At 39.7% G+C, this 11,344-nt stretch overlaps 1 protein-coding gene across 1 annotated transcript; it reads right to left on the bottom strand.

The window, feature by feature from the left end:
• Positions 1-272: 272 nt before the first annotated feature.
• Positions 273-10,550, bottom strand: LOC136559356 (lipase member M-like). The gene is made up of 10 exons (XM_066554518.1): positions 10,463-10,550; positions 8,951-9,062; positions 7,735-7,852; positions 6,855-7,053; positions 6,238-6,347; positions 5,374-5,510; positions 4,735-4,881; positions 3,647-3,718; positions 2,020-2,091; positions 273-878 (listed from the first exon to the last, which is right to left on the bottom strand). The coding sequence occupies exons 1-10, from the start codon at positions 10,477-10,479 to the stop codon at positions 645-647; spliced, it is 1,218 nt and encodes a 405-aa protein (XP_066410615.1). The 5' UTR covers positions 10,480-10,550; the 3' UTR covers positions 273-644.
• Positions 10,551-11,344: the final 794 nt, after the last annotated feature.

The raw sequence follows: 11,344 nt of genomic DNA, 5'->3' as shown, positions 1-11,344 counted from the left end.
CTTTTTCAGGGTGGGTCTTGAAGCCAAGTTTCCCAGCTTCCAGCTGCATGTTTGAACCATGATCCTAGCTACTATTTTCTGTTTGTCTACCTTGTGTCCCTTGCTCTTCCTCATGAAAACAGGGAGTATTCCTGTTTCAAACAAAGACAAACCACCTTCTTTTCAGGAGTGAGGTGATTTTTTTTTTAATGAACTCACTTTTTTGTTTAAAAATAAAATTATACAATACCACAACTATTAGAATAAGATTTTGATTACACTATGCCTTTAAATAACTGCCAGCCCAATAAACTGAGCAATAATCTGAAGAATGGAAAACATCTAGAAATCACAGAATGTATCCAGAGAAAGGAAGTGCTTTCATTACTGTTACAGTCTAGAGAGGAGAGTAGGCTGGAAGCAAACCCTGTCTTCTGTTAGCAACGTATAGTTATTGCAGAATTGAAGATGTATCATTTGAAAAAGTATTACAGATCCACAAAGTTGCTAGAAAACATGAGGTGCACTATCAGGATGCAAAAGGCATTGGAGTGACATGTAGTGTGCAGGAGGAACCCTTTCCCTGACTCCAGATGCAACAGAAGGGAGGTTTTGTACCTAGTGAATCTAAGTTCTGTTGAACGAGTCAGGCTTCTGGCTGTGGGTTAAGGATATTTCTGCATCAGGTCAATAATTTCATTGTACACATGTAAAGGTGCATCCAATCCCCAGATGAAATCCAGGTGTGCCCATTCAGGAATCTTCTTGTGATAGCTAAGCTTCTTGATTTTGGACAATAAAATGGCTGCATCCTTGGGATCTGCGAGCAGGTCTCGTCCCCCAGTCCATACTGCAGTTGGTACAGTCATCTTTTCTATGTTGTAGAGAGGAGGAATAGTCTGGAAAACAGTACAGAAATGAGTGTCCAGGAGAGCACAGCAACTTTAAACCTTCATTTGGGGCTTTCTTCTGTCACTGCTCAAAGTAGAGGTGTCTAAATCAAAGAGGAAGGAAGTTCTCTTGTTTGCCTTTTCTATCTGTGCTCACAGGGATTACCCAACTGATTTTACAGCCAAAAGTAAAACACCTCCTGAGCTGACAAAGAGTTATTGTTGGGTCTTTGCCTTCTCAAATGGGAATCTTAGGGCAGGAACCTGAAACTAGGCAGAGATGTCAGGATATCTCTGGGTAAACCTCCTCCATCATGGTCCTTTTGAAGTACTGTTCAGTCCCAGGAGACAGGGGCTAGAGAGAAAATACAATATGTGACCAGGATGAAAAGGATCATAGAATGGCTTCTGTAGGAGGAGAGGGAAAGCAGCTTAGGACTCCTGTGTTTGGAAAAGAGACGCCAGAGCAAGGGCAGGAGACAGGTTTATACAACCACAAATGGTATGAAGAAAGAGCACTGTAAGTAATTATCCCAAACAAAATACCTAGAAGGCATCCCGTGACTTTCCAGGAGCAAGCAAATTCAAAGCAAACCAAAGGAAGCTGTGTTTCATGCAATTCATCATTAAAACATGAAACTTGTAATGACAGGCTGCTGTGGAGACCTACAGGCTAGGAGGGTCAAGGATGGGATTAGATTGTTGAATGGAAAAGGTGCTCCTCAGGGTCTGCTTGAGGACAAAGTCCTTTTGTCTCTGGCTACCAGAATCCAGGGGTGCTTGTTAGTTTTCCAGTTTTCCTATTGCTAATGTTGTCATCTGTTTCAGTTACACAGTACGCAAGATGTTTTTGTTATTTTCTGTGTACTCTTCTTTTTCAAAATGGTTTTCTATTTTTTCTGCCCTTACTTCCTCTTATTTGTATTGATCATTTCATTGGAAAGTTTTTCTCTTCCTCTCTGTCTCTTTCTTTTAAAATGTTTTAAATGTATTATTGCCACTAGTGCTTGCATGCTTTCTCTGTTGACTTCCAAACTGAAAAGCAATAATAATTTCATTTATTTATGTTCTGAAAATGTGTCTCCTACTACGTCCTTGCTCTCTTCCTGTGTGTTTCTGTGCTGTCCAAGGTTGCTTCAACAAGACATACCTGTTGGTATTTTTCCATGTTCTTCTTTGAACTGCCCCAGTCATAAGCTTGGAACTTCCCCGAGCGGGCCTCCTAAGAGGATGAACAAGAGAAGGGTAGTTATAAAGCCATCATTTGGGAAGTTTGTGTGTTCTTTCTCTGATGAGCCTCTGGCTCCAATCTAAAGCCCCAACAGAAGTTCTTCTAAGAGCTATGAAAGAGCCGATAGTAAATTCATTAGAGGTGTCAAAATGTGAAAAGAGTCAGATGTTTTTGTCATAATGAAAGAAATTCACATCTTCTGCAGAGAGACCCAAGGATGTCCTTGCAGGCAATTTGTTCAAGTTTGTAAAACTGCTGCTAACAGCTGCTGTCAGCAAGTTCATCTCAGTGCTACTGCCTTGTCCTATTCTTACAGTCATGTTGCCAACACTCAGCTCTGTGAGTGGTTCCATCTTATGTTTTTCTCTTCCCACTCTATTTTGAATACAGAAATTACTGGTTTTAGTTCTTCCCCTTCTTGGCTTCACCTACAACATGAGTTGCTCTTACTCTGAGAGACACCTTCACCAGAATCTTAGTATTGAAATTCTGTTGGCTCCTTTAGTTGTAATAACAGTAAGGACTACGAGGACTTAGGAGTATTACTTCTGCATGTTTATGCTTGTATTCTGTGGTTAGATGCTGAATTACATCTGAATCAATTTGCAGAACTCCCCCCACTCTGCTTTTGTAACCCTTTTTCTTTACAGAAGAAGGTCTAGGTCGTGGTTACAAAAGCAATTTATTCAAACCTACTATCTAATGGAATCTCACAGCCTAAAGTATAATGTTATTTTGAGTAAGTGCCTGTGCAGATGTCGCTCAGACATATCTGTGTGTTTGCTTTGCTGAAAAGGGCACAAACACTCCTGCAAATTCTGTGTGCTCACAGTTGCTTCCAGTGCCGCTCCAGAGCCTATGGTGCTGTCAGCAAACCTTGGATGCTCAGAGTGTGAGCCCAAAGACAGAAAGGCAGCTCCCATCAGCACTGCTGCTGGAGAGGTACTATGGCAGTACCTTGTAGGTAAGGGATATAAGCAGTCTACTAAATAAAGTATTTATTATTTATGGTTCTACTGCTGTCCAGACATTGACAGCCTTGAAAGCGAAAGAAACTACAAGGTTTTAATAGTAAAATGTGACAATTTATGTGGCAGCCTAAATCCTGCTCATTTCTTGACACCACATTGGAAACATGACTAATTTAAGGTAAACTCCCTACAAACTGTGGACATCATTCATCAAAGGTACCAGATACACAATAAGAAGAGTGATGTGTACACCTGCACACACAGCTTCCAGCCTACATATTTTCACTCAAATGCAGCATTTCATTGTTGGCTTCAAATGTACCTGTATTACACAGGGCATTTCCATCCTGCTGGCAAAAGAAGGAGCAATGAAAAATAGTGTTCTGAACTGAATTTTCAGTTTCAATTCACAAGTTGCATGTCTTCCCAAGAAGTTGGCAGTGGCTTCACAGCTGGCTCTTACCTCTCTACTCATCTCAAGGTGAGTACCTATCTTATCTTTCAGGGGATTGCTCATACCTGACTCACTCCAGTGGACTATGTTCATACCTGACTCCAGTGGACTATGTTCATACCTGACTCCAGTGGACTATGTTCTGCACAGAAGTTCCAGCAGAGGTTTGGGCAATATACACGTTGATTCGGTTCTGAAAGAGAACATTCAGTGATCATTCTCTTCTTCCCTTCTATGCAGAGGTACATCAAAAGATATGCTACAGCAGTGTCATGTATCATCAATTAAACCAACAGAAATTGGAGTGGCATGATTGGAGACTCGCTCAGATTTACTTCACATGTGGCAGTATGTCAGATTAGGAGTAGCATGGAAAGAGCAATCCCTAACCAGAGCATTTTCGAGGATGACTAAGAATCTAAAAGAATCTACAGGTGAGAAGGAATGAATAGAAAGCCAGCAATTTAGACCCCAATCTATATGGGTTTTTTCAGAATTCTGTATCAAATTCTGTGTGAGAGAGGAGAGAGGATCACTGTTGGATGAACAGCAAAGGGAAATGCAATTTCCTGATGAATGCACAAATATTTGAAATAATACACACCCTAGTACTGCAGGGGTTTCTTAGCAAGCTGCTGTGGGATCCTTCCTCAGTGAGCACTTTCTGAGACATTTTTTGAAAAATGCAGGAGCAAAATTTTGACTCCCAGATGATCTGACCTATAGCTGAACATAGCATGAGGTGCCCAGGTACATCCTAATACTCTCCTACCCTGATGACCCAAGGCTTGGAGAACGAGGACAAGGAGGAATATGTGTGTTCCTTTCTGTGTTGCAAAGTGAAAACATGAAGCTTGGTAGACTTTTAATTTCTTCTTTTTCAGTGTGCCAGCATGTGAAATATCTCTGATGAGACCAGTAGCCACAGTATGGACCAGGATATGGTGCCCTGGGTGAGGTCTGTCAGAAGGCAGATTGCAGAATTCTGGGGGGCTCTGAGCAGCTGTCAACTGCAGAACTGGTGCCAAATGCTCTTCTGAGGGTTCCCTGCTAGAGAAGGGCAATCACCAGATACTGCTGTCCAGTAGTGGGGACTATTCCCTGCACTGTGATACTAACAGAAATTCAGGATTCACACTACAGGATAGAAGGTGAATTTGAGGAGCATAAGCTTAAACTCCCAGAAGAGCTGATAAAAGTTATACATACCACATCAATGTTTTTCAGGTTACAGCCACCCAGATTGAAGAAGACACTTCTACAAAGCCTGGCAAAAGCTTGGTAGCTGCAGACAGGGGCTATTATCTTTGTTAGACACTCAGTCTGGGGAAGGAATTCTCTGTTGCCAAGCATACCCTGTGAAATACAAGGGTCACAATAATTTGGGAATTTACACAGTTCTCCATCAATTTCAGTGGTTCTTACTCGCCTTTTCTCCACTTGTCAGATGATGTTCCCACAAACAAGTGAGAAATTACTTGGTTTTCCATTGCATCAGCCTGCTTGGGCATTACTCAATCTGGGTTACACCACTTTTAATGAAGAGATACCTTAAATTAAGTCCAATTCATAGTTTAAACTTTTATATCAGTGGCTTTGCCTGAAGGAATCTTGGAAACCTTTAAGGATCTGCATCTTTGTACCTCTCTGGGTGACCTGTCCCTGTGCTGCACTGTTGCCTTGGACTGAAAGCTTTTCTTATTGCCCTGTCTGAACTCTCACCACAAGGTAAACCTGCCCACATGCAAACAAGTCAACTTCACAAAGCCCCATACTTTCTATTTATCCATTTTAAGAGCTGAACAAACAAGTATATGGTTAAACAGTGGAAACCAAGACATCACACACCCTGAGCATTTTCTCAGGAAGGTAGAGGAGTTTTGTTGCTGGGCCTTTAGCGTACTTAATAGCAGTGACAGGTGCCAATGCAAAGAAGAGTTTGATTTTTTGAGCCAGCTCTGGCATGGTTGAAAACGCAATGAAAGCTGGAGAAAAAAAAAAAAAAAAAAGAAGTTAAACCCCCATATTTTTGCAATAGACTGTTTTCAGTATTAATATATATTCTGCACTTTCAATTTTTAAGTAACCTTGTTAGCTGTTCAGAGACTGTGGTCCAAACTAGATTTGTATTAAATCCCTCCTTTCCATAAGTTACCAGCTTGTAGACTTTTTCCCCGATTCGGAGAAATTTCTTTCTATATTTTGCAGCTTTCTTCCAGACTTGATTAAAAATGGATGTACATTTCTGATGTACATTCATGTATTTCTTATACTATTGTGAGGAAAAGTCATTTTTCTTCCAGTCAATCTAATTTTGTATTTTCTTTTTTCATGCCTACCTCTGGTCCAAACTGGCCAACTTCTTTTTCTGTACTCTCATCTTCCTGTTTTGTTTATTTTGATGAACTGACCAGCTGCTGTTGGGCACACCATTGCATCTTGGATAGAAACAATTTGCATGGCCCATGCACAACATTTTCCAGATTAATTATTAGTTGACAGATTTCCAGCAGCAGTGCATTTGATCCATTATGCTTCATTATCTTTATAATAAATTTTAAGTGCCTACATGTTGAAATTTGCTTATTCTAACACAGTAGTTCACAACTACAAAGAGTTAATGAAAACTTCAAGTACATTCAGTAGCTCAGTATCTTAAATCACATTTTAGTCCTGTTTTCTGGAAGAATTCCTCTCTTGTGTGTAACTTACCAATGGTAGTACCTTGTGAATAGCCAATATAGTACAACTTTTCCTGTCCCGTTTTCTCCAAAATGAAACTTATTGCTGCTGGAAGATCAAACTTTGCCATCTCATCAAAACTGCAGTCAGGAGATTTAAAGAGAGGCATACATAAATTAAAACCCAGACATTAAATTAAATTCACATTTTTATTAATAGCTTGTCAGCAAAGAAACAATCTGACTGATTTAATGAATCATTCAATTGTTCCAAGTTCTTTGTTTTTCTGGCACTGGATATGGAAGATACTACTCTAGATTTTTTTGGCGTTATTGTATTACACGGACTAGTGTTTCTAAGTAGCTGCTAAAACTGGCTCCAGGGCTGAGGAATGGCTTGAAGATGGCCTAGGCAGGTTCCTCTGAGTCGTTCTGCTGCTGTGCCTCTAGTTTGAGGAACCTGGTCAAGCAGTAATTAAAGTTGTCTCCATTACCATTACAGTTCACATGCTTTTATAGGGGCACCTCAGCAAAAGCAGATATAAAGAATGCTTATTAAAACGTAGCATATGTAAACCCCTGATTTAACCATCTGAAATAAATATGGAAGGATGGGCAATGGATATACCCTTCAGTGGTTCTGTCTACCTGAAAGCCCAGAATTCATCTTGATCAATGGAATACTTCTGGTGTTTTCTTGACCAGCGATTCCCTCTGCTATTTCCCATCCAAACATCAAATCCAGCATCAGCTAGCAGGAAGCCCAAGCTGTTGTTGGGCAGGTTTGTGACCCAGTTACGAGCATCTCCCAATAATCCATGCTGGAGAAACACAACAGGTCTTGAAGCTGAAAAATAAAACAAAACCAAAACAGTTTATAATTGTTTTTATCTTTTCATTTCCTGGTTGTTCAGAGACATTATTGTCTCATATTCAATACTGGGATTTTTTCCTGAATCAACAAATCATAAGAACAAAGCCCCTCTTTCTATAAGAGACAACTTCTAAGCTTCTGAAAGAATTGATGGAAAGATCTGCCTGACAGCACAGCAAACTAACTTGGCACCCTCTGGTCATTGTTTGTACAGTCAGACACATCAGCTTGAGATTCTCAACACTGATAGGGAGATGAAGGTGTGGCATTGTTTTCAGAGATTTCCTTTACCCAAAATATGAATCAGACACTGATACTAACCAGGTGTAAGCAAAAGCAAAGCAAAATTAGAAGCTGGAAAAGCTTTTGCAAAACAGGTTGATTAGGCAACCTTTATCCTATTTTTAATTTTTTAAATGTTTTACTCATCAACTCTTACTAGGAAGCATATGCTTAATACTGTGGTGGATTTTTATTATAAATAGGTGCTTGACATTAATTCTATTGATCTTGCTGGTTGTTCAGGGCAGCCAGAACTCTACTAAAATTTCACTCATATATACAAGCTTTGGTGGATGTTTTAAAAATATGAGTTGTCTGTTTTGAGAATATGCCTTATTTACACTGGTGTTGTGTCATATTAAATAACTGTACCTGGGCTTCCTTGATTCTGAGTACCATAAGGGATTCTGTTAATGGTAATGGTATAACCATCTTCTGTCATCACTTCATACTCCTCACTGGGGTACCCTTTGTAAGTAATGAGCTCATTCTAGGAGAGAAGGTACAAATGCATTTGTTTGTATTTCAAGTCCATTTCATATATTTTAAGACAGTCACAATGAAGGAATGTTAGAAAACAGGTACAGCTGGGGATTTAACCTACATACATTAAGCATCTGAATGTATGTAATCCTAAAGCAACAACAAATTTCCTTTTTTCTTTATATTATATCTAGGGCTTTACTACCTGGTTAAAATATGTCATATAAAACCTGTATTACACTCCTGCCATTCAATCATCACAAGCCCTTGCATTCTGGTGATATAAGAATCCCTATAAGCTCATAGCAGGACTTTATGAGCTGAGATGAGGTATGTGGCTGTGTGGGTGCAATGCTTCTGATTTCAGCCTGGGACCAGCTTATTTAAACTACATTCAGAGGAATCCAGATAGCTTCACAACTGTGGTTTGCTGAACAGCATAGATGCAGTAAGCACTGCTGAAAAGCTGACTACATTATGGAAAAAAAAAAGATCAGGCATTTGCCCAGTTGCAAGGGAAACTAGCACAGCCCATCTTAAGCTCTGAAGTAAATATTACTTTTGACCTGTAACATTCCATCTGTTTTGTTACAAAAGAGTATTGGTTTTTATAACTTGTACTCAGAGAATTACTCCATGTGTTTTGCCATGCAGGACAGAACCTCCAAGATTTTAACAAACAATGAAAGTCCTACACAAGCTTTCTTGGCAAGAGGTGTTTTTCTGAAAAGCTGGCCATTTCTGGTCTCTGCTGGTCACCACTAGTTGTTTACAGACTTCATTGCTGATGAAATGCTGACATTCCAGATAGTCATTCTTTCAGATAGGCAGGCAGTGCCAGCAATAGCAAGCTGGTAATTGATATTTAAAAGGAAAACAGGTCTGGAGATTTACTATTTGCTTTAATTTCTACCAGAGAAAAGATGGGCTGTTACACATGCAGGCAGAAGAGAATAGAAGAGAAAGCAGTAGTAGATACAGTGACTAGAGAGGATAGGTTAAATAAAGGCAACTTATCTACTCTGTTATTTCTAACACTTAGAAACCTCTCTGCTGTTAGTCATGCATACCATCCATCCTCAGGTCACTCCATCAACCAACTTACAATACTCATAAAGGCTTCAGGATCCATAGCTCTCTTCATTCTTCTTAGTTCTTCTGAATAAGTAACTCTCTGAAACAAATATATCACAGCAACAAACAGCCATATCTTCTCCCTGCAAAATCCAATATATTAATCTGTCAGAAGTCCTCCTCTGCACTTGCATCCAGACAGGTTCTGTATTTTTCTGATGAGGAAAGTGCTGTCTAATAATGAATGGAGCCAGTCTGGTACTCCCTGCTTGTTAATTAAATGGAACAAAGCTGACTTCAAACACCTGTCTGAGGGCGTTGTGCAGCAACCTGGACTCTCTGCTAAGGTTTGGGTGGGGATGCTGCTCTTGATCAAGGCAAAAGTATCAATGAATACAAGAAAAGGAGCAAAGCTTCTGGAGAAATGAACTTCACTCAATTTGAATTTCACTGCATTTGATCTGTAGGTGAATTTGGAAACATTTCTGGTTACCTCTGTGAAACTGAGTTATTGGGTAAGTCGTAAGTAAATTAGTAATTGTCACAGTGAAGATTTCAAAGTGGAGATAACCAAGTTGTTGGATAGTTAGTGAAAAAATTAAAAATAATTTCAAATTAAAAATATTTATCATTTAAGTAAAAACTTAGCAACCTAAATAAAGCAGTTCTTTATATTATCAAAATTTATACAAATCTGCTTGATGACAAAATGCATCCACTCCATAGGATGAGGATGGATGGATAGAGGAAAAGAACACTTTGCTAAATGTAATGCTAGGTAGAGCCTGAGTGCAGGGACCAGGATCCAGTTTTGTTAAGCAAGAAAGGAACAAAAAACCCCTGGGAGGTGGCTGTCCTGCTTAGAGGCACACACATAGCACTGTCTGTGAAGACCTACATACTCTTGGCTCAAAGAAAATGCAGTGTTTGTATTAGCATCTTCTCTACACTGTATAACTCCCCAGAGGCCACACCTAAACTTCTGTAGTCCCAGTGACAGATCTTTCAGTCAGACTGATTCAGCCAAATATCTATTGCATTTATTGTTTTCCTATTCAAGAAGACTTTTAAACGATTTTCCCCCCAAATAACATGAATAGCATGTTTTTTTCTTCTCACAGAACCACAATTTATACACTAACTTCCTAGCACTGCATTCTGGTACAATCTGTGTGTTCTAAATCCGTAGCTCCTTTTGTAGAAAAGGGACATTTAGAGACCTTTGTTTTACTGAGCTAACACCCTTTCTTTTGGCTTAAAGTCACCACTTTCTGATTGTCTCACTTGCCATCTTCCCATACCTCTTCAGCTACCCCGGAGCTACCTAAATTCAGGCTAGGTGAGCCAGGCCTGAATCTCTTTAGTCACAAGGAATCTTGTGAGAAAATGCCATACTTTCACCTACCTACAAGCAAAACAACAAGAAATACATTTATTCCCAAATAGTAAAGCAACTCCTCAAGCTCAGGTTTCATACCATCTTTTGCAGCTCCCATGAAGCTTCACCAGTTTTGGATCATAAAGAAATCAAAGCATTACTGACCTTGTGCCCAAAGTCATGTGTTTGGCTGAGCAGCTGCTGCTGCAGAAGAATGAAAACTCAATTCCTGCCTGTTTGGAAGCGGTGCTGGCAGTGAAAGGATGGTCATGCACTGTTTTCTCCCCCAGTCATGCAGCAACTTGACAATAAGCCTCTGTTTCTTTCCCACTACTCATTCCTTCTACTATCACTTCAGCTTTTCCCTGATGCAGAATCAGAGAGGGGTGACTCCTTTTATTCTCAAACCTCATGCTTTTCAGCTCCTTAGCCACCACAGCTATAACAAGGCTCTCCTACTATCACAGATTGCTGGATTTTTAAGGAGAATACCAGCCTCTGTAGAGTGGCAGACCAGGAGCAGGAATTTTGAAAACAAATATATTCATAGATATACCTTATCATACGAAATGAAATTGTCAATAGACATGCAACAATTTTCTCTTTTACTAACAACCTACCAATTCCAGCTTCTCATGTCAGCTGGAAAGGAAGGAAGGAACTCTGATACCTCAACAGATGTTACTGCACATATTTTTCTTTTATTTTTTAATGCTTTGGTTACTGCTCCATAATTTTACACTGTTGCTGGAGTGGTTTCAGGAGACTTTCCTCCATTAATATTTCACCTCTTAAATGGGCATAGAATTGAATGGATATTCCATAAATTAATAGTTATGAAACTAGAAGGCTTTTCTGTAATCTGAATGGACACAGAAAACATTGCTGAGATGGGCACACATGTGTCAGTGGTCTCAAGCATACTCTGAGTGGCCCAGAATGGTTCAGCAGTGGAAATTAGGTAGGCCTGAATGGAGTCAAGACATGTCTTTTTTAAGGCATTCAGGACAGTGACCTTTTAAAGTCTCTTCTTTTTTGTGGAGGACA

The sequence above is a fragment of the Molothrus aeneus genome, chromosome 8 (genome assembly GCF_037042795.1).
Source record: "Molothrus aeneus isolate 106 chromosome 8, BPBGC_Maene_1.0, whole genome shotgun sequence".
NCBI lineage: Eukaryota > Metazoa > Chordata > Aves > Passeriformes > Icteridae > Molothrus > Molothrus aeneus.
This window is presented reverse-complemented; position numbering and strand designations above follow the sequence as displayed.

Excerpts from the sequence above, each read along its gene's own strand:
- LOC136559356 (XM_066554518.1), bottom strand. Across the intron at positions 6,348-6,854 it reads GATGAATTCTGGGCTTTCAG|TTTTGATGAGATGGCAAAGT; the intron begins GTAGACAGAACC and ends TCCTGACTGCAG. Across the intron at positions 2,092-3,646 it reads ACATAGTCCACTGGAGTCAG|GAGGCCCGCTCGGGGAAGTT; the intron begins GTATGAACATAG and ends TCATCCTCTTAG.